The sequence below is a fragment of the Protopterus annectens genome, chromosome 4.part0, assembly GCF_019279795.1.
Source record: "Protopterus annectens isolate FY-2018-M chromosome 4.part0, PAN1.0, whole genome shotgun sequence".
NCBI classification, from domain to species: Eukaryota; Metazoa; Chordata; order Ceratodontiformes; family Protopteridae; genus Protopterus; species Protopterus annectens.
The window spans coordinates 1,032,678,871-1,032,702,111 of record NC_056733.1 but is presented as its reverse complement, the minus strand read 5'-3'; the positions used below and the strand labels follow the sequence as shown (position 1 = coordinate 1,032,702,111).

General features: G+C 42.4%; 1 protein-coding gene across 1 annotated transcript in view; it reads right to left on the bottom strand.

Moving 5' to 3' along the window:
- The window catches only part of FAM13B (family with sequence similarity 13 member B), a 2,585,606-nt gene that overhangs the window by 963,190 nt on the left and 1,599,175 nt on the right, over nt 1-23,241 (bottom strand). Inside the window, exon 13 of the mRNA XM_044069837.1 lies at nt 20,257-20,338. Within this exon, the coding sequence (XP_043925772.1) occupies nt 20,257-20,338 (82 nt within the window). The remainder of the gene's footprint in view (nt 1-20,256; nt 20,339-23,241) is intronic.

Sequence of the window (23,241 nt, the reverse complement as noted above, 5' to 3'; positions counted from 1 at the left end):
CGAATCCAAACATAAAATGCTGCTATAACTCCAATAATTGTATCTATATATACAGAAACTGAAGAGTAAAAACTTCTCTTGGTAAGGGAGGAGTATGACGAAAGCCTTCCAGAAATCTGCAAAAGGGAAAGAATAGTTGTGTAAAATCTTACCATAACCATAGATGTCCTTCTCTTCCATGTTGCAGTACTCTAGGCGTGGGATTTCCTGCCCTCAGGTGACTCGTACATCGGCTTCTATAGAAAAGCTACAGCTTGGCTGTTGTAGTGTGTGTGGGACGTCACACATAGGACCATAAACAAAGGGGACTTAAATGTTACGTCTGCATGCACAATCCTCAGACCTTGAAGGCTAGCAGGCAAAGAATAAGGCCCAGCAGGTCATCTGCCAGTTGCTTACAGGTGTGTGACTTGGAGACTTACTGAAATGTAGGTAGTACAGGAAGGTACAAGACCTGGGGGGGACTGGTGGGCAGGAAGGAATACTGCAACATGGAAGAGGAGGACATCTATGGTGTAAGATTTTACACAACTATTCTATGTTCTTCTATTCTTATATTGCAGTATTCTAGGTGTGGGAGCGTACCACAGCTTAAGAGGATGAGAGGGTGGTGGTAGATGCAGGGGGGTTCTACAAGACCCTGCAGGATTGCCCGGGCGAACCCTATCCTAGCTCTGGAAACTTGGTCCAATTTGTAATGCTTGAAGGTGTGCATAGTGGCCCAGGTGGCTGCTTCCAAAATGGATGCTGTGTCTAGGCCTTTCATGAAGACCCTTGAGGTGGCCGCAGCTCTAGTGGAATAGGTCTTGATTCCCCTTGGGGTTTCCTTTCCGTGGTGAGAGTAGCAGAAGCAAATAGCTTTCCTGATCCAACATGCAATGGTTTGCTTGAAGACTGCCTTGCCCAGAACTCTGGGGGGGAAGGAGACAAAGAGCTGGTTAGTCTTTCTGATGGCCTTGGTCTTGTCCTGGTAGAATCTAAGTTGTCTGTGCACATCCAGAGAGTGCAGTATCCTCTCCCTTTCATTAGTGGGTGAGGGGAAAAAAGGTGGGCAGATGAATGGATTGGCTGAGAGGGAAATCACTGACCACTTTAGGCATAAAAGGAGGGGCTGGTTCACAGGGACACCCGGTCTTTGCAGAAGACGGCCTAGGGGGGACAGGCCATTAGAGCCTGCAGTTCTGACGCTCTTCTGGCTGAAGTGAAAGCCACCTGAAGGACAGTCTTCCATGTACACATCTGTAAGGAGGAGGGCCTGGCAGGTTCAAAGGGATGTTGGGTTAATTTCTCTAAGATGTAGTTAAGGTCCCAAGGCGGAGGGGATAGCTTTCACAGGTGGTCTCATGTGCAAGACCCCTTTAAGGAAGAGCTTTAAGTCGAGCCTGGCGTTTAGGTTGAGCCTGGCCAGCAAGAGGGGTTTCCAGGGGCAGGCAGGCTGATATGGCCGAGAGGTGTACTTTTACAGAAGAATATGAAAAGGTCACTTTTTATCAACTGCCACAAGTAGTTTAGTACCAGGGGAACCTCAGCGGAGCTGGGGTCCCTTCCCTTTTGTAGACACCATTTTGCAAATCTTTCCCATTTAGCCAGGTAAGATTTTCTGGTGGTAGGTTTCCTTGCCTCCCTTAGGACTGAAAGCATGTCCTCTGAGTAGTGGTGCCTGAAAGGAATCAAAAGTTCATCACCCACAGAGTCAGAGACTTCATCTGTACCCATGGGTGTAGGAGAGTTCCTTTGCCTTGTGACAGTAGGTCCACCTTGTAGGGTAACTTGAAGTAATTGCCCTTGGCTAGTTTGTGAAGTAGGCCTTTGTTCCTTCCTGCTTGTTGAGGTACCACATCACCGTGGTGTTGTCGGTGACAATCTAGAGCACTCCTGGAACCAGAAGGGGGGGGGGTGAAGGTCTGTAGAGCTAAGAAAACTGCTGCCATTTCCCTGATATTGATGCGTTTGGCCTGAAGAGAGGGATGCCATTTTTCCTGAATCTTGTAAGAGGCCAGAGTTGCTCCCCAACCTGAATCTGAGGCATCTGTATGCATAACTTGGGTTGGGGTGGGGGGGCTGTAGTGGGAGCCCTGGGTTTAATTTCACTTGCTTGGTTTATCAGTTGATTTCTGATTTCAGACAGGGAAGGAGGGGGATGGCCTGCTCTAGGGGATGTAGATGCTGGGACCAGGTGTTCTTCAGGAACCACTACAGCTTGCAGAGGTGCATTCTTGCCAGAGGTAGCATGGGGTTGGTTGCTGCCATCAAACCCAGGAGACGAAGAAAATGCCTTGCTGTCACCTTACGGGATAGCAGAGCTTCCTGGAAGTGGGAAGTTAAAGACAGAACCGTGTTCTGAGGTAGAAAGGCCTTCATTGTGTCTGCTCTGACTCGGCACCCGAGGAAAATCTTGTCCTGGCTTGGGATCAGAGAGGATTTGGGGAGGTTGATGGTGAAACCTAGGTTCTGCAGAAGGGACATGGTGAATGTAGATGTTTTAAAAGACCATCCCTGGACTCTGCCAGAATCAGGATGTCATCCAGATAAGGGTAAATCTGTATCCCTTGAGTTCTGCAGAAGGCAATAGCTGGGGATAAGCACTTTGTAAAGATCCTGGGGGCCATGGATAAACCAAAGGGCAAGGCAGTAAACTGGAAATGAGAGGAACGGCCAGAGAAACACAGGAATTGTCTGTGGGAACTCCTGATGGGTATGCACAGGTAGGCTTCCTTTAGGTCCAGGGTGACCATAAAGGCCTTGGCTGGAATGAGAGGCAGCAAGGTGGGGAGAGACAGCATTTTGAAGGAGGGTGCCTGAAGATGTAGGTTTAGAAAGGACAGATCTAAGATGGGTCTCCAGGGGCCATCTTTTCTGGGGACCAGGAACAGATAGGAGTAAAACCCTTTTCCTTCTTGTCCTGGAGGAACAGGCTCTACAGTGCCTAGCTGTAGTAGATCTGCCAGAACATGTGGCATCTGATAGGCCTTGGTTTTTGGGAAGGGAAGGGATGCCTCTCCTGGGTGGTTTCTCTTTCCAGGATAGAAAGTACCATTTTTGGATAATGTTTAAGACCCACTGGTCTGAAGTGACAAATTGCCAGAGGGATAGACAGTGGGAAAGGCAGGCTGAGAGGGGGAGGTGGGCAAGGCAGTCACCCATTACTGGGGCCTCCTCTGTCCTGAAAGGGCTGTCTGGGTTACTGTGGTGGAGCACAGGATCTGGAATTAGTAAGTCTTCTGGCCCCTCTCCTGGACCTGGAAGAGGGTTGTGGAGTACGTCTTATAAAGGTGGCTTTAGCAGGGTAGTTCCAATAATACTTGGGTATGAGCAACACCAGAAGGTGCTTAATGTCCTTGAGTTCTTTGCTTTTTTCTTGTAGATTTTTAAAAAGGTCAACAGATTGTTTTCCAAACAGCACATTGTGGTCCAAAGGGGCATCCAGGATTTTAGTCTTCAAGTCTTCGAGAAGGTTCTGGAGTCTTAGCCATGAGTACCTCCTAAGGGCTGAAGTAGATGCGGCAGACACGACGGATGCTTCTGCAGCATTGTATCCGCACCTTATGGAGTGCCTGGCTACCTGTTGGGCCAAGGAAAGTTTGGATGAGATGTCAGTCTTGCTGGGACGGTCAGGCAAGGAAGCCAGCATGGAGGAGGCTTGACAGACCAAGTCTAATGCATACTTGGTTATGTGGGTCTGATAATTTATGGCTCTGAAAGCCAAAGTAGAAGTGTACACCTTCTTCCCCATCCTATCCATGTACTTACTGTCTTTGTCAGTGGGTAGTACCCCTACTAAAACCCACAAACAAAGTGGTAAGGAAACCATACTAGACTGGATTCTCAAACAGTCACCCTACTACTTATAAACCAGGAACCCTTCCAGATAACATCAGTGACCATGCTCTTACCTATATAATTAAACAAAAACCTCATAGGCCCAATCCTACTATTTTCAAAACCTCCCGTTCAAAAAAAAAACTTTCACCCTGAGAACTTCCAAACAGAACTAAAGGCATGTGACTGGTCACCACTGCTCCATCTTCAACTTGATGAAGCAGTCATCTACTTTAATACTAGATTCCTTCAAATCCTAGATTTCCATACCCCTATCGCTAGTCCCGAATAAAAACCAAAACTGCCCCATGGCACACAAAACAAACTAATCCTCCTAAGAAATAAAATCTGGGCCAAGTGGAGAGCCTCTAAAAGCCCTTCTGACCACCTTTACTTTAAACAATTAAGAAATGCCACCAAAAAAGAAATTCTGCTAGAAAAAAAAACTTTTACCTTCGCCTCCAACAAACCCCACAAACAAAAACCACAAAATTTCTGGTCAGCAATGAACAAATTACTTCACCCAGGGCACTCCAGTCTCCCACCAGGAATCACCGACAATAACCCTAAACTGATAGCTGATTTCTTTAACTACTTTATAGAAGCCATACAAAATCTAGCTAATACTCTACCACCCTCTAGCTCCCACCACCTAATACCACAACAAATTCAGTTCCTTCTTTTCACATACAACCATTACCTACATCCCTCATTTATAACCTCCTTCAAAAACTCAAGCCATGCACCCCTTCTGCTGACTGTATACCAGCAGAATACCTGCAAATTGCAGCTAAATTCATTGCCTACCCTATTTCTATCCTTATTAATAGAACTATTTCAGAAAGTAAAATCCCTCTTATATGGAAGGTCTCTCAACATCATTCCTCTACACAAAGGTGGGACATCAACTGATATTTCCAACTTTAGACAAATCGCCCTACTCGTCTATAGCTAAAATAATGGAAAAATGTATCCACCAACAACTACTTGACCATCTTTCTCCACAATAATTTACTTGCCAACTGCCAACATGGTTTCAGACCATTCCATAGTACTTCAACTGGCCTGCTATCCTTTTCTGACTGTATAAACAAAAATCGTAACAATAACTTGCTTTCCTCCGCTTTATCGACCTTTCAAAAGCCTTCAATATGATCAACCATAATCTGCTTATTGAGGTATTTAAATGCCTATTCACTGGACGCACAGGTATTACTCTGGTTTAAATCCTATTTAGACAAATGACATCAAGCAGTCCTTTGGGACAATAAGCTTTCAACTCCCCTCCCCGTAAACCTTGGAGTACCTCAAAGGCTCTATCCTAGGCCCTCTTCTCTTTTCAATGTTTATTAATGACCTAAATACTAAAATTCCTCAAGCCACCTGCATACAATATGCTGATGATTCTATTTTAATCTGCTCAGCTAGGTCCCCAACCTCACTCCAGACTCTCACCCAATCTGTATTTCATACTGCTGAAAATTGGTTCATGCAACACTGCCTCCTCCTGAACCCCAAAATAACAAAATTATTACTCTTTACTCCTACTCTAAAATCACCACAATTTCTCTTCACTATAACCTCTAACAATGGAACCACGATATCCCCCAATACCACAACCCGTCTCCTGGGCATAACCACAGACAACAACCTTAGCTATGACGATCACATCAACACTACCATAAAATCTGTCAACAACTAGGTTCCCTGTATAGAATCAAACCCTTCCTTACACTAACAGCCAGAACCACTATAGCCCAGAATCACCTGATCTCTACCCTGTTCTATGCTTCTGCCATTTATACTAATCTTTCTAAAAACAACCTTAACAAACTTGCCACTAGCTATAACAACATAGCCAGATTTGCCACTGGCAATCCTTTTAGAACCCACCACTGTTTCAACCTCAAACAATTGGGATGGTTAGAACTGCAGCACCAACTACTCTGTCATCAACTTAATATAGCCCAAAAGATACTTTACCACCTCAATACCCCAATCCTCACTAATCTGACTATCCCTTACAAAAACCTTACAACTCTTCGCTCAGCCAATAAGCTTCTAGTTTCCACTATTAAATCTAACAATAAAGCTTGAGACTCACTTTTCACTAACAGTGGGAAAAGCCTGGAACCAGCTTCCAAGTGAACTTTCTACTCTCTCTTCCACACATCTTTTTAAAAAACATCTCAAAGAATATTTTAAAACTCACTGGCTTTGTCCCTGCACAAACCCTGACTGATTTTCCACTTTACCCACTCCTACTCTCCCTTTTACTTCACTTCTCCAGTGCACTATATATTGCTCAAACCTTTCAATGTCCTTTTTGCTGTACTATGTTTCCTAACCATACTAACAAATAAACAAACAAAAAAAAACTTATAACTTTTTTAAAATGTATTACTCTGTTTTCTTCTCTGTCAAATATTGTTTATTCTTCTGTATTTGTTGTTAGTTCATTCCCCTCTAAATAACTCGGCACACAATATTTTTTGTTTTTCTTTTTTATTTCACAAATATTCCAATATTGTTATTATCTGCACTTGATAATAGCTTATTTTTTATATTAATATTGTATAATAAGTTTTTCTGTCTATGCTTGGAGCTTTTCTCCCCGGGCCTCTACTGAAAATGGACATGTATCCAGTTAGACTAGCCCGGTCAACAAATGTAAATAAATACATAAATAGTAGGGAGGCAGAGGGCAGCAGTCTAGACTGCTTATCTGCCATGGTGGCAATAAGAGCCGGGTCCACCAATGGTGGCTTAACTAAGAATTTATGGTCCTCTGGTACTTTATAGAAGTGGTCAGGCTGCTTAGGGTCCAGAGGCCGGGATTCAGGGGCCTTAGAGGCCGCATTGAAGGCATCCAAGTAAGGAGGCAGAACAGGGGGAACTGCTGAAGGGGAGGGTGATACCACTTGCAGCAGTTCAAAGTACCTTTTTTGGGTGTCAGTCATATGGGAAGTGTCCCATTTAAAGTAATCCTTCATCTTGGTGATAGTCTCACCAAAAGTAATATTATCATGGGGAGTGTCCCCCTCCACAGATTCCTCATCCGGAGAGCAATATTACTGGGGGGGAGGGGTATGTTTAGTTTTCTTCTACTTTTTGGCCGGAGAGGAAGCAGAGAGTGGGCTGGTGTCGGGTCCGGAGATTAGCACATCCGAAGTCTGGATTCCTGTTGGAGGTACCACCGAAACTGGTTCCCCCTCGACGAGTGTCTGTGTCAGTTCTACGGATGCCGGTCACTGGCTTCGAGGGATGTTGCTGCAGTCAACTGATCTTCCAAGTGCGCCTCAACCCTAGATCGTCAGTTGGCGTTGTGTCAGGAAGTGGAACGGCAGGTGAAGGCGGCCTAGGAACCTTGACCTTCTTGTGCGAAGGTTCCAGTGCGGCCTCCGATGCAGGATCCATCCTAAGGGCTAACCATTTGAGGCATTGGTTCTCAAGGTAGAGATTTAACACGGCTAGATGGCTGCACAAGGTCTTATGCAAAAATAATTGACATATAGCGCAGGAGGAGTGATCGTGTTCCCGGCCTAGGCAAAAAAACACACCTGTCATGGGCGTCCTTATGGGGTCTGGCACTTTCCCCTTTTCTTCTGACATCAGCTAAATGCTACAACCATTAGCTAAAACAATCGTCAAAAATAAGAAAATCTGAAACCCAATGGGCTACTTATCTTTAAGATGCGACATCTGTGAAGAAGCGATAGTACAATGAGAATGTAGTCTGTGGCTGAAAAGTTCTGAGGATTGTGCGTGCAGACATCATATTTAAGGCCCCTTGGTTTATGGCTCTACGTGTGACATCCCATGCACACTACAGCAGCCAAGCTGAAGCTTTTGTATAGAAGCTGACGTACGAGTTGCCTGAGGGCAGGAAATCACACACCTAGAATACTGCAACATAGGAAAAGAAGGACATCATAACAGCCTTTGAAAGCACAACTGAACACTGTGGCAAATGAGATCCAAGATAATAAGTTGGAATTTAGGTAATTATGAGTAGAGGAATTACAGCCCTGGAACCAAAGACTTTCAGATTCAGTGCTGAGATTGGATCTGACAACCCATAGTTGAATCGGACGAAAACAGACAATGTTGGATCCATATTTAAAACTGCATTTATACTGTGAAAATTTTTAATTTTGCTGAAGCTGAAGTGATTTTTTTTGGCATTTGTTACTTGTTAACATGTTTGTGTGTTTGTTGTGAGTCATTAATCTCCATTTGTATTAATAAAGCTTTTGTTGTTTTAAAACAAAGTAAATCAGTATATAAATCCTTCTGCTGCCTGAACTGCAATTAATGCCCTTGCCCATCACTCCTTTCTCTTTCTCGTGTCCACCCATTCTCGGGGGACTGTTGGTTTTAACCTCTGCTCCTCTGCCTTGGAGCCGACAGTGTCACCATGCAACCCATTACCATGAAAACACCTTTACTTTATGAGTCATGGCTAGTCAGGACCCCCAGTGTCCTAGTTATTTCTTGCACTCAGTGCCCACCCCTTCTGCGCAGTGTGTGTAAATACAAACTTTCTGAGCCATCTCCTGCTATCAGCCATTCTATCACTACAGATGCACTACCCATCTCACCAGGCTACTATCTCTCCTTAGCCTGCTTCCCTGACAGTGCCTAGCTGCTGAAAGTACAGTTGTGTACACTTACCATAAATATAGATGTTCAAGTGTATTCACTGTTGCACTCATCACACTTCGGTTATCTGCCTGCAGGTAGCCCTCAGTCGGCCTGAATACCAGAGTCTTGGGATTTCTGCGTTGGATGCTGTCGCCTCTTCCATGACGTCCAGTTGTCAAGGGTATAAAACATGCATCCGATGCCATTACATCAGTTTTTTTTGCCCCAAATGTCAGGAGTCCCCAAAAAGGAAGCAATTACATGGTGTGGAACACCTCCAGTAAAAAGTAAATACCATTGCCAAAGGATATGGCCAAAAGGAGTATAGGTAGAAAGTACAGACAAAGCCAGGGGGCTGGAGGGAGGGTAACCAGGACTGCAACAGTGAATACACAACGTCTACATTTACGGTAAGTGCACACAACTGTACTATGTTCTTCGTGTTTCACTGTTGCAGTCATCACACTTGGGTTGATTCCCAAAGCTGAGAAAGGGTGGAGGCAGTCAAGAAATATTAGGGCTGGGTAGCAGGCCTTGTAAGACTGCTGTGGCAAATCCAGCACTGGATTTAAAAAAGATAGGCAAGTGTTAATGCTTGGTGAAGGTGTGTACAGAACTCCAGGTTGCAGCTTCCAGGATGTCCCTGCAGGGACTCCCCTGAGAAATGCTGTAGAGGTAGCCCCATTGAAATGAGTGCTAATTCCCTGTGGGGTAGGTTTACCACGGAGTTTGTAGCACAAATGGATGCAGTGTGCTATCCATTTGGAAATGGTTTGCTTTGAAATGGCCTTGCCCTCTGCCCCTGTAGCAAAGTTGACTAGCAGCTGGTCAGATTTTCTGAAGGGTTTAGTCCTGTAAAGGTAGAATCTGAGTGGACTGTGCACGCCCAAGGAGTGCAGGATCTTTCCCCTTTATTCTAAGGATTAGGGAAAAAGGTTGGTAAATAGATGGATTGATTTAAAGCCACACTGGATACCACCTTGGGCATAAATGATGGGTTAGTCTTGAGGGAAACCCTGTCAGCATGGAAAATAAAGAAGGGTTCCACAGCCATTAGTACCTGTAACTCAGACACTCTTTTTGCTGAAGTGATGGCTAGCAGTAAGGCTGTTTTTCAAGAGAGGAATTTTAACTCTGCTGCAGCAGCAGGACTACAGCGGGTTAGTGTGAGTTTCTCTAGTACAAAGTTAAGGTCCCAGACAGAGGTGGGAGCTCTCCTTGGGGGCCTTAAAATGTTAGCTCCTCTCAGGAACTGTTTGATGAGAGGGTGAGAAAAGAGAGGTGGCTCAGTATTGTAATGAGCTGAGATGGCAGAGCCATGAATCTTAATTGATGAAAAGGATAGGCCTCTTGGTAATCTAGGATTTGAGGTAAGGTGGGCACGGCTGTGTCCTTTCCTTGAGACTGGCTCCAAGAACAATATCTTTTCCACTTTTCTGAATAGGATTTCCTAGTACTAGGCCTTCTGGCGTCAAGGATGACGTCCAGCATCTGTTTGCTGAGGGTTGCTTGGTGGTGTATTCAGGGGATAAGCCAGGCTGCAAGGTTCAGGGTTTGCAACTGTGAATGTAAAATCTGTCCCTCCTGCTGGGGCAGCAGGGGGGGGGGTCTGATGTAGGTGCCAGGGTGGCACTGCTGTCAGACTGCGTAGGAGTGGGTACCAGTGTTGGCATGGTCAGTCTGGAGCAACAAGGATTGTCCTTGGTCTGTCCTGTTTGATCTTGAGTAGTACTTCAGAGAGGAGGAGCAGAGGGGGAAAGGTATAAATTGAAAGGTTTTCCCATGTAAAGGATAGGGCATCCACTTTCCACACTTTGCTATGAGGGTTTTTGATGCAAAATTTGCTCAACTGATGATTTTGGAGGGAGGCAAAGAGGTCCACCTCTGGTGTCCCCCGCCTGTGGATTAGAAGTTTAAATGAGTTGGGTTCCAGTTTCCACTCGTGTGGGTCCAGTAGATTTCTGCTTAAATCGTCTGCCAGTGAATTTTGTTTGCCTGGCAGGAATTAAGCTTGCAGGTGCACTTGGTTGCTCAAGGCTGTGTTCTACAGGATCATGGCTAGCCTGCAGATTGGATAGGAATGGGTTCCCCCCTACTTGTTTATGTACCACACAACTGTGGTGTTGCCTGTCTTTATCAGGAGTTGTCCTGGAAGGATAAGGTATTTGAAGGCTGTCAGAGCATTCTGTACAGCTAACATTTCTTTTAGACTGATATGCAGGGGAATTTATCCTGGGCTCCATTTGCCTTGAATGCATTTGCCCACCATGTAAGCCCCCCATGCATAGTCTGATGCGTCTGTTGTCAGAATTTGGGTGGCGAGGTGTTGAGTGAAAAGGAGTCCCTTGTTGTGGTTGCATGCTACTGCCCACTAAAGGAACTCAGCCCTTAAGCAAGGAATGACAGGAATCACTATTTCCATGTCCTGAGAATGTTGACACCAGAGGCTTTTTAAGTACCACTGAAGTTTCCTCATATGCAGTCTTGTATATGGAATTAGTAGAATGCATCAGACCATGAGCCCCAGGGCTTGCAGTATTTTTCTTGCAGATAAGAGTTTTGGTGGTCATTAGTTTGAAGTAATTTGTCAAATATGCCTGTTTTTCTGGAGTGAGGAATGCCATCTGGGAAGTTGTGTTCAAGCTTGCTCCCAAGAATACAATCTTTTGGCTGGACACCAAGTGTGATTTCTTTTCGTTGATGGTGTACCCCAGGGAAGTTAGGAGTCTCTTTACAAATGCCAAGTGCTGAAGTAGCAATCCCTGACTGTCCGCCTGAACTAGACAATCGTCCAAGTATGGGTAAATTTGAATATTTCTCTGCCTGCAGTATGCAATGGCTGAAGCCAGGCACTCTGTGAACACCCTAGGTGCAGCAGATAAGACAAAGGGAAATGCAGAGAACTGATAGTGCATAGAGCCTGCCCTGAAACATAGATATGCCCTGCAAGATTCCCTTATAGGGATGTGTAGATAAGGTTCTTTTGAAGTCTAGAGTGACTAGCCAGGCGTCCTTGGCTGGCATAGGAAGAAGCTGTTGCAGTGTAAGCATTATGAATTTTGGGACCACCAAGAAGGTGTTGAGAATTGATAGATCCAGGATAGGGTGCCAAGAGCTCTCATTTCTGGGCACCAGGAACAGTCTGGAGTAGAAACCCTGTCCCTTTGCTCTGTTGGAACAGGTTGAAAAGCCCAGATAAGAGAAGAGAAAGTACTTGCTTTTGAGCCTCTGCGCGCTGGTTTGGAGGAAGGTCTGGCATCCCATTTGGGGTTGGCAGTGAGTGGAAGTAGAATCTGTATCCCTGGATACAATGTTTAGGACCCATCGGTCTTGGGTAATGGACATCCAGTTTTTTGCATGCCAGGTGAGTTGTCCTCCTAGTGGTGCAAGTACTTGGGCATGGCTGGGAAGGATGATAGACAAGTCATTGTGAACTTTTTCCATATGGGGGTGGCTTACCACTCCCTGTTTTTGAGGTGGTAGCACTCCATTGTTTAGATCTCTGCATACCCCAAAACTGTAGTCTTGGTGGTCTGTTGTCCCTGGGTTTGGACTGAAGTCCTGGGAGGGACTGGAAAGGAAGAGTTTTTTGAAGGCCTACGCCTACTGAATCTAGGTGGCTGGACCTGTAAGAAATCGTTAACAGTTTGCATAGATTTAGCTTTTTCCTCCATCTTTTTAAGAACTACTACTGCTTTTGTGCCAAACAAATGTTCCTGGTTTAATGGAGCATCTAATAATTTTGCTTTGAAATGGTCTGGCAAGATTTGCTCCTTCAGTCAAGCATGTCTTCTCAGTACAGACCCAGTGACAGCAGCCCTGCAAGATGCTTCTACAGCATCAAAGCCACACTGCAGAGTATGTTTACTGACTTGGTTTGCAGAATGCATTAACTCTTGTAGATCTCTATTTTCTGTACAACCTGGAAGCAACAACATTTTTTGTTTAATTTGTCCCACAATATGCTGCTGGTACTTCAACATGTGAAACTGGCAATTCAAAGCCCTGATGGCAAAAGTTGCAGAGGTATATACCTTCCTACCCCATCTGTCTAAAGCTCTAGAATCCCAGTCCGAAGGGATAGGGTTTTTAGTTGTAGTAGCCTTGATCTTTAGGTCCCTGGGAAATAGTCACTGGATCCGCAGTGGGATTCTTAAAGAGAAATCTGAGAGAGTTAGGTACTCTATAGTACCTGTCAGGCTTTATAGGAGCTGGTGGTAAAGTATCAGGAGTAAGACTAGATTTCATGACAACATTATCTACAATATCCAGGACAGGGGGGATCTAGCTAAAGGCCTGTGCTGAGGCAAGTCTAAAAATTCTCTGAGTCTCTTTTTGGACTGAGGGTAGTCCTGGCATTCCCAGCAGAAATGCTCTCTTAAGGTATGCAAGGTTTCACCAAAAGAAAAATTTTCTGGAGGGGAGGCAGAGGGAATGGAATCCTCTGCATCAGAATCCTCATAGGTAGATAAGGGTAAGTCCTGGTAGTCAGAAGGAGCAGAGATATCAGATTCCTGATCAGAAGAATCAGAAGGAAAGTCAGTTCTAGGTCTCTTAGAGGGGGAAGGCTGGCTTCCTCTAAGGTTATAAGGTCTTCAGCCATTCTAAGCATTTGATTCTGTGGCATGGGAGCTTGAGCACGTGCTTTGGTTGTCGGTTTTCTAGGCATAGTGCGAACTCTGGGCCTGTGAAACTTGGTAGTTTTAGTCAAAAACGAAGTTGTCAGTTTAATACGAACATTGGAAGGTTGGAATACACCCTCAGAAGCCGATGCCTGCTCAGCGGCTCCGGACCCATCCAAGGTAGAGAAATTTGCAGGTTCCATAGTCGAAGAAGAGTCTCGCAGCATACCAGACTCCGAACGGGTCTCGGTAGAGGCCTGCAAATCCATTGAAGTGGGCATCAGGGGCTGCAAAAGCGCCTGAATACCAGCGAACTGGCGACTAGTCTAATGGAAGCTAGTCGGCAGCTTTGGACCTGTGAGGCCTGTCTTTATCCTTACGTTTTTCTGGAATATCTGTAGTCAGATGGCTTACCAAAGTCATTTCAGAACACGGAGATAGATAAAAGTATTTAGTGACAATAAGGGCCTGACGATTAATGGTTTGGGCGTTGAAGAAGGCACAAAACTGACAGCGAGGTACATCATGGTCTGGGCCTAAACAGGTGATGCATTAAGAATGAAAATCTCGGTGTGGTATTTGCTTTCTACAGGCAAGGCAATTGTTATCTTTTTCTGACATCAGTTAGAGCAAGAAAAAAGGATCCCCAAAGGGGTACCTGGCTTTATAAGACTTCAGGATGATTCAATTTGTAAAAGAAAAACTCAGGTAGCGGCCAAACAGCACTCGTGCGAACTGCTTCTGGCTCCTCGGCAAGAAAGACTGATGTAATGATGTTGGCTGCCTGTTTTTATACCCTGACAACCTGACGTCGGTCCTGGAGCAACAGCAACCAATACAGAAATACTAAGTCTCTGGTACTCGGGCCGACTGAGGGCTACCTGCAGGCAGATAACCCAAGTGTGATGACTGCAACAGTGAAACACGAAGAACATCTGCCTTTGTATATTTATTTTAAATAAGATTCATTTTAATGTATGTGTACTGCACAATGTGATTAATTCATTGATGAACTCCTGATGTCTTCCTTTATAACCTTATAAAAGCTTGTTTTAATAAACATTTTGCAGACTGTCATAACTTTGTATATGTAACCACAGAGCTTCTTTTCCACAGCCTCCACTGAAAAAGGGGGTTTTAAATCCAAGTCACTTTCTCAGTAAACAAATGTAAATTGTGTTCAGATGTTTCCTTTCCCAAGCACTTGCTCTGCTTCAAATACAGAAAAAATAACCTTGACTTGACAGTGTTATTCATGATACTTTGAATAACAATTCTGAATACTGATAGAAGGTTTAGACAACAGACCGATTAAAATCCACTTTACAGAAGTCATAAATACCTGAGCTCAGGAAGGGTAAGTCAACACAGAGTGGAAAGGAGACGACACTTTCACTTTGTTTAGGAGCTCAGTTACCTGAAGGCTGGAGGAAAAATAAACAATGGAAGACTGTCTTGTTTTTTTAAATGAGGGGGGGGGGTGTGAAGCAGACACTACTGCATTACAATTCCCCAAACTCTGGAGGGACTGCATGAAGGACAACAGTAAAAAGTTACTAGTTCCATCATGATGCATCCCAAATGTACTGAAGCAAACAAATCCAGTAACCAAGGATGTTCCTTAAAACATGCTTTTTGGGTTAGGGGCAGGGACAACAGGATAAATCACAATAAACCAGCCTACTCCAGCACAAAAATGAACGAACACAACCCCTGCACTATGACGGTGATCATCCCCTGCATAACCACAAAGGGCAACAGGAAGCAGACAACTAGGGAGAAATTAAACATGATACCTGTGTCTATATTACGCTTTTATCTAAATTTCAGGTGCAATAACTCATTTGTTTTCTTTAACTCCTGGTCACTAGATACAGAAAAAGCAGCTGTCAGCACCTCACAGAAATGACCAAGTCTTTATAAGCAGGTTATTAAAGAAAAAACAGTCTCACAATAAAAAAATATTCCTAACTGATTTTCTGAACTTGAGGAAATGTGAATTTCAAGAAAATCAAAGGCATGTGAAAAGTATACATGACAAAGGTAAACAAGGCATTTTAAAGCATAATTTAAACCACCAATTCAAATCAAAGTATGATGCAGTGAATTAACTTCCTACAATCCATACATAAGGACAGCAAATAAGGTAAACTGAATCATAAACGCCATATTGGGAAATTATAAACATTTGACAAAATACATTTAGCAGTCGACAATTATACGCTTCCCATAATTACATTTGTAATCTAACTTCAGTACAATAACATGCACCGATTTCTTAAGACCCCAGTACTTTCTCAAGCAATATACTGTAGTTCCTTCTAATTACCACAGAATGCAAATTCTACATACCAAAACAAACACTGGCTGAATAAAAAAAAATTAGAAATATGAAATATTAATCTCATCCAAAACAGTCACACCTGACACAAAGCCTGTGCTTAACAGCTCACTGTATATCCTCAACTCTTTTCACCACTGTACAATTTTACACTGTAGTTCTTACTAAGCAAGTCATGCCCTTAAGCTCCACACATTGTATCCTCTCTAAGCATATAGAAGTCTGAATCCTATGCTTTTCCAAACTTTGCATCTGTTGCCTTTCAATCCTTCTAATTCTCCCAACTTTTCTGTCACAATATTTGTCCTTGCCCGACTTTTCCCTTTTACTGTCCTACAGTCCACACTTCCTTACATATTAGCTTACTGACAAAGTTGCATGTTTCATTAATGCTGGGTGGATCTACTTGCTTCCATCTCCTTGGTACTGTTTGGATTTGCCCATACGGTTGCCATCCAGGTTTTATCTGCTTCCTTATCATGCAGTTTCTCATCCAAGACTGATAACTGTCTAGTCTATTTTACAAATCTAGTAATCCTGGAGTATCTTCCTTATATCAATCTAATGTACAGCACTTCCAGAAACAAAAACACTTTCCCATGTCTCCCTCTCCCTGTTCTACATTGTCATTTGACACTGCCTGAAAGAACTCTGCTATTCTTAAATCATTCAATAAATTTAATATATTTTTATATACCGTTGGTGTGCCTCCGTTTTGGTGTTTTGTTTTGTTGCTTATTGTCTTTTCATAAATGCCACACCAACCATTGCTTTATATAAAAATAATGGTGCAAGCACTGCCAAGCAAAAACGAAGTTCCTCACTTTTGCAACAAACCTCACTTGCTAAATAATTTCTTCCTATGCCTGCACTTGTATCTCTTATAATTCCTTTTCCAGACTGTTTTCATGTGCATGAGACACTCACTTTGCCCTTTCCTGACTACTTCTGATCTCTTCTTTGTAAGCCCCTTTAACTCTTTCTATCCTTTTTCTAATTTCCTCTACAAAAACTGGGGTATTTCTGAGACCATTACTTTCCCTTACTAAAGTCCTCGATTTTATTACCACACCCTATAATTCCATCTTAAATTATCTCCCAGATCACATTCTTCCTTTATCTCTGAGATTTTAGGTATATCTTCTTTATGTACTTGTAACCAATATAGTACCAAACTCTGTCATTGCCACAATCTCTGTGGAATGGATTTCTTTGGTCTACCTGGCTCCATCATCTCCCTTGGCTCTTCCTGCTTTACTATCCTCTTACACTTCTGCAGTTCCAATAATAAAGGTTGAATACTACTACTTTTTCAGCTATTCCCATTAGGGGTCGCCACAGCAGATCATCTGTTTCCATTTCTTCCTGTCCTCTGCATCTTGCACTGTCACTCCAACCACCTGCATGTCCTCTCTCACCACATCCATAAACCTTATCTTAGGCCGCCTCCTTTTCCTCTTACCTGGCAGCTCCATCCTTGGCATCCTTTTCCCAATATACCCAGTATCCCTCCTCAGCACATGTTCAAACCAACACAATCTCACCTCTCTGGCTTTGTCTCTAAACCATTCAACCTGAGCGGACCCCTCCAATATGCTGACTGCTAATCATGTCCATCCCCATCACACCCAGTGCAAATTTTAACTCTGCTACGACCAGCTCTGACTCTTGCCTTTTTGTTAATGCCACTGTCTCCAACCCATATAACATAGCTGGTCTCACTACCCTCTTGTAGACCTTCACTTTCACTCTTACTGGTACCCGTTTGTCACAAATCACTCCTGACACTCTTCTCCACCCATTCTACCCTGCCTGTACTCTCTTCTTTACCTCTCTTCCATACTCATTACTCTTAACTGTTGATCCCAAGTACTTAAACTCATCCACTTTTGCCACCTCTACTCCCTGCATCCTCACCATTCCTCTACCCTCCTTCTCATTCACACACACACATTCTGTTTTAGTCCTGTTGACCTTCATTCCTCTCCTCTCTAGAGCATATCTCCACCTCTCCAGGGTCTCCTCAACCTGGTCCCTACTCTCATTACAGATCACATCATCTGCAATCATAGCCCACAGGGCCTCCTGTCTGATCTAGTCTGTCAACCTGTCCATCACCAATGCAAAGAAAGGGCTCACAGCTGATCCTTGATGTAAACCCACCGCCACCTTAAATGCATCCCTCACTCCCACCACAGACCTCACCACTGTCACTCTACCCTCGTCATATCCTGTGCCATTCTTACATACCTCTCTGCCACTCCCGACTTCCTCATACAATACTACAACTCCTCTCTAGGAACCCTGTCATATGCTTTCTTTAAGCCCACAAAGACACAATGCAACTCCTTCTGACCTTCTCTATATTTCTCCATCAACACTCTCAGAGAAAACATCGCATCTGTACTGCTCTTTCCTGGCATGAAACCATACTGCTGATCACTAATCATCACCTCCCTTCCTAACCTAGCTTCCACTACTCTTTCCCATAACTTCAAGCTGTGACTGATCAATTTTATCCCTCTGTAGTTACTACAGCTCTACACATCACCCTTATTTCTTAAAGACAGTTACCAAAACACTTTTTCTCCACTAAAGCATCCTCTGACTTTCCAAGATTTCATTAAACAATCTGGTAAAAAACTCCACTGCCATTTCTCCTAAGCACCTCCATGCTTCCACTGGTATGTCATCTGGGCCAACAGCCTTTCCCATTCTTCATTCTCTTCATAGCTGTCCTTACTTCCTGCTTGCTAATCTGTTTCACTATCTGTTTCACATCCTGATTCACTATCCCCACATCATCCAACCTTCTCTCTCTCATTTTCTTTATTCATCAGCCCCTCAAAGTACTCTTTCCATCTGCTCAACATACTCTCCTCGCTTTTGAGTACGTTTCCCTCACTATCCTTTATTACCCTTACCTGCTGCACATCTTACCCAGCTCAGTCCCTCTGTCTAGCCAATCGGTACAGGTCCTTTTCTCCCTCTTTAGTGTCCAACCTTTCATACAACTCTCCATATGCCTTATCCTTCGCCTTCACCACCTCTCTCTTTGCCATGCGCCTTATCTCCTTACATTCCTGTCTATTTTCTTCACCTCTTTGACAATCCAATTCTTCGCCATCCTCTTCCTCTGTATACTCTCCTATACTTCCTCATTCCACCACCATGCCTCCTTGACCTCCTTCCTCTGTCCAGATGTCACACCAAGCACCTATCTATCCCCTTCACTAAAATTTCCATCGTATATGAAACACTCTATATATGCTAAAATCTATGAGCCCAGATGAATGCTCACACCAAGAGGAACAAGTCCAAATAATAAAATACATCAATGGTAAGACCAGAACTAAGCTAAATAAACAGAACAGACACTTCATTGTAGTAGGCGCTTTCACAGTACCATAAGACTGCTTCTTCAGACTATAAAAAGCTCAAAAAACCAACGTATACATAGGTACAATTAAATGGCATAGTCCAATAAAAACTTTACAGTCATTAAAACATCAGCATTACATCACAATTAAATGGGTAGCTTTTAAAGAAACAGTCAATATAAGCTATCCATAAACAATCATTTAAAAACAAGTAACTGAACGAATAGAATCATGACATCATAGGCAAATAAAAACATACATTATTATACACATAGATAATTTACTTCAAACTCCTAGCAGCTAAAATCAGTTTCACGGGAACTTCATCATTATGCCCCTGCCACAGTCCACCTTTAGCCTAATAATCCATTTACTTTCTGATGTCTCAGTCCTATTCACCAAATCACCCCTTCGCTCACTCTAATAAGCTGTATCACCATAAATTTAAAAAGTGTGAAGATCCATGAAAGACAACATGTTTGGTCAAGACATTAGTGCAAATACTATTTCTGATATTACAGACATGTTCACTTAGCCTATCCTTAAGGTGCCTATCAGTTCTTCCAACATAAAATGAGTGGCACTCCTTACAATAGGCCAAATAGACCAGATGACTAGTATCATAATCAGCCCAAACATTAAACCTGAATTCTTTCCCAGTATCAGGATGTACAAAGATCCTAGATAGGTCAAGTAATTCACAGTAATTGCACTTACCACAGGGTATCATACCAGAGTCCCTACTGGGTATGTGTGGAGCCATGTCAAGTTTACAGCAACATAAAGGCCTCTTAAGGTTCTTTTTATTCTTATATGTGAAGCCAGGTGTGTCACCCACTATCTCCCACTTCATTCTGGTCTCACCTTTGATATATTTTATTATTTGGACTATATCTAAAATTCTATTCTCTCCATCCCAAAGAAGGGATTTTAAAAACCTGGTAAACCTAAGCAAATTGTTTTAAGCGGAGTGAGACTGAATGTCAGTGGTGCACATGACTACATGTGTGCCTTGAAGTTTATACCACATTTTTGAAAGTAATTGCTTGCTGTAAGTTGAGATTAGAACAGGAAAACTGCAGGACACTCATTGTGGGGTGACAGAACAAACTGCAACAAAAGGCAATGCAACTGTAAAAGGTGATTCTTCTCCTACATTTTTGTTCCAGGATCCACAGTTTGACAAGCTACATCTCCATCAGCTTAACTACATCATACAGACACCACAACACCAGAATAACATGCCAAGATGAGATGCTGTGAAACTTCTGGGGGCTTGAAAGAATATGGACAACATATATTATACTACATAAAATCATTTAGCATAAAGTGATGAGTACTGAAAATGTCTCACTGTTTTATTATCATAGTGATGTCTGCACTTCAAGTTTTTTTACAGATTCAATTCACTGCTCAGAAGTTTCATTAGCATTACATAAGGAAATAATACCTTTAATCTGTTTTCGCAGTTTTGTCAATTCTGTCATCCACTTCACAGCCTTTGGATTTGCTGCTATATCACTATGTGAAGGCTAGAAAAAGGGCAACACAAAGCAATGTAAAGCCAATACTTCACAAGGCAATCTACTAACCAAAAATGTACTTTTTTTTAAAATAAAGATTTGTGTTTACCAACACAAATATAATTAACATATTTCTGCCTGTGGTCATCACTAATGTTCTCTATATAGCATGCTACAGTCCTTCTAGAAATAAAATCAAACATCCTTTAAAGAAAAATAAAAGACAAGAAATCCAAATCCAAATTAAAAAAGAAGTTATGTACCCACCATAACATTCCATCTGTTGTCCATTTACATTATTCCTCAACAAATTTGATCTTACGATCAGACTGACACTTTCTAAAGACTCCAGGATCCAAATCTCAAGCTCCTACTTTAACCATAATGCCCTTGTCCACAACAAATCCTCAGATGGAGTTTGCTGCTATATATCTATATAAAATCCAACATATAAAACAACGCTATGACAGGAAAGTGATAGCTGAAAGATCAGGAGTTCAAACAGGAACTATGGTTTCTAACATTTCCGTTAGGTCTCTCAAAGTCAAGGACAGGAGGGACGGAAGTTGAAGAATGAAAATGGACAACACAGATAGAACGTTATGGTGAGTACATAACTTCTTTATCTGATGGTGTCATTTTCATTCATTCCTCAAAGAATGGGACAAAGTCCCCAACTACAATAATCTTGGGTGGCCCTAATGGAAAGATGCTGCAGAACACAGGGGAACCAAAGGCAGCTCTATTTCTGGAAATAATGTTTGACTTGTAATGCGCAATAAAAGTATGAGCATTAGACCAAGTGGCAGCTGTTCATAGGTTGGTACTAGGCTAGCAGCCCTAGGACCTATACAAGCCTAGCCATAACAATTCCCTGGCTGTACAAATTTCATCAACAAAGGCTCTAGCCCAAAAGGCTGCCGATGTAGACACTGGCCTGACTGAATATGCTTTCAGTTGTTTTGGAAAGGTAACACCTTTTGAGGAATAAACATAGCAAATACAACCCATTATCCATTTAGCCAATGCAGTTTTAGAGACTGGTCTTCCTCATCCTTTACTAGTGAAAGACAAATAACTGATCAGGTTTCCTAAATTCCTTGGTCCTGTGAAGGTAAAAATGAAGTTGCCTATATACATCAAGAAGATGAAGGGTGTTATTCACCTGTTTTCAGTTTTCTTCAACTGATAGTGTCAGGAGGAGGATGGTTTATATATATATATATATATATATATATATATATATATATATAGATATAGATATATATATATATGTAGAAAAACAATCGAAAAAGGTGCTTCTTATGGCAACTATGGTTTTGAAAGATGTATCTCACTTTTTAGAAACACTCTATATGAAGAAACATCCATACCTTGATACTTCTGATCTACTAATGGTCACTTTAAATGTAAATAATTTATTTACGGTTATACCAAATATATTTGGCATTCAAGCGGTTATTAAGTTTTTAAGGAAAAGTGAAGTTTTAGACAATGAAGTGACCCTGAGGATAAGTAAACTTTTAACCATCACTTTGGAGAATAATGTTTTTATATTTGATGAACGTACTATTGGCAGAAATGGAGGGTGGTAATGGGCACTCCCTATGCCAATACTTACTTGAATATAGTGATGGCTGAATGGGAAATGGAGTATGTCTTTAATGACACCAATCCTTGGAGAGACAGAAGTGCTTATTATGGAGGTCTGTGGATATCTTCTCCGGGCTGGAGATGAGAATGAATTGACCAGTTTTGTTTGACCAGTTTTATGAATTACTTGAATAACAGAACATCGTTCTTAGAGTTAGAGTTACATTAGTCCAACAGAGAGAGACAGAGGTCCTGGATGTAACCCTAATGATTAGTTCTGAAGGTGATTTTAGTATTAAGTTTCATAAGAAAGACTGGTGGAAGAATTGTTACCTACATCACTCTAATAAGCATCCTAAGCATATATATTCACAGGTTATCAAAGGGCAGTTATTGAGAACGTCCAGACTCTGTACTCATGACAGAGTGGAGGAGGATGTAGCTGGTGCTCTGCTGAACCATCTCCGAGCCCGTGGTTAGTGACAATGAGATTCAAAAAGGCAATTTGGAGACAGGAATATGAGAGCCAAAGAAGGGAGACCACATTTTTCAGAGAGAGAGACCACAATACAAAACGTAAGAAAGGGAATGGATGTTGTGAACAATAAAGATATACTATAACTTTTTGTAATGATACAACATAGATTTGCAAGACAATAAAAAGGAATTGGAAAATATTAATGGTAAATAAGCTGAAGAACACTGTAGGTGAAACACAAAATTATTATTAAGATCTAATAGAAATTGAAAACTATTTTATGCTATAAAGATGAAAAATTGTCTGATGAAGCTCCCTTCAAAGAAGGAACACTTCTGTGTAGTGTAAAGTGTGCCCATATATTAATAAGAATGTTTTTAATCATCCATCTACCAGTAGAACCTATAAAATAAGGAAATATGCAGACTGCAACACTATGAATGTTATTTATGCAGCAACCTGTGTTCGCTGCCCAGGCTTCTATGAGGGAAAGACCAATAGACACTTTAAAGAAAGGATTCTTCACCATTTAGGAGACGTATGGAATAAGAACGTTGCGAATGCTTTATATCAGCATGTGCAGAAGAATGAGGGGCACAGCTTTTTATTCTCAGTCCTGGAAATTATCTGTGATTCAGTGAGAGGTGGTGATCTAAACAACAGGACTGAAACAGCTGAAACTAAATGGATAGCTGATCTACAGGCTGATTGGTTGAGAGACCACTTGTGAGGCATGAGGATGGCCCTGCTGAGTTTGCTTGCTAGAATGTTGGATTTCCCCGATATGTGCATTGTTACAAGAAAGTGGTTGTATGAGATCGCCCACTGCCATACTCTCATT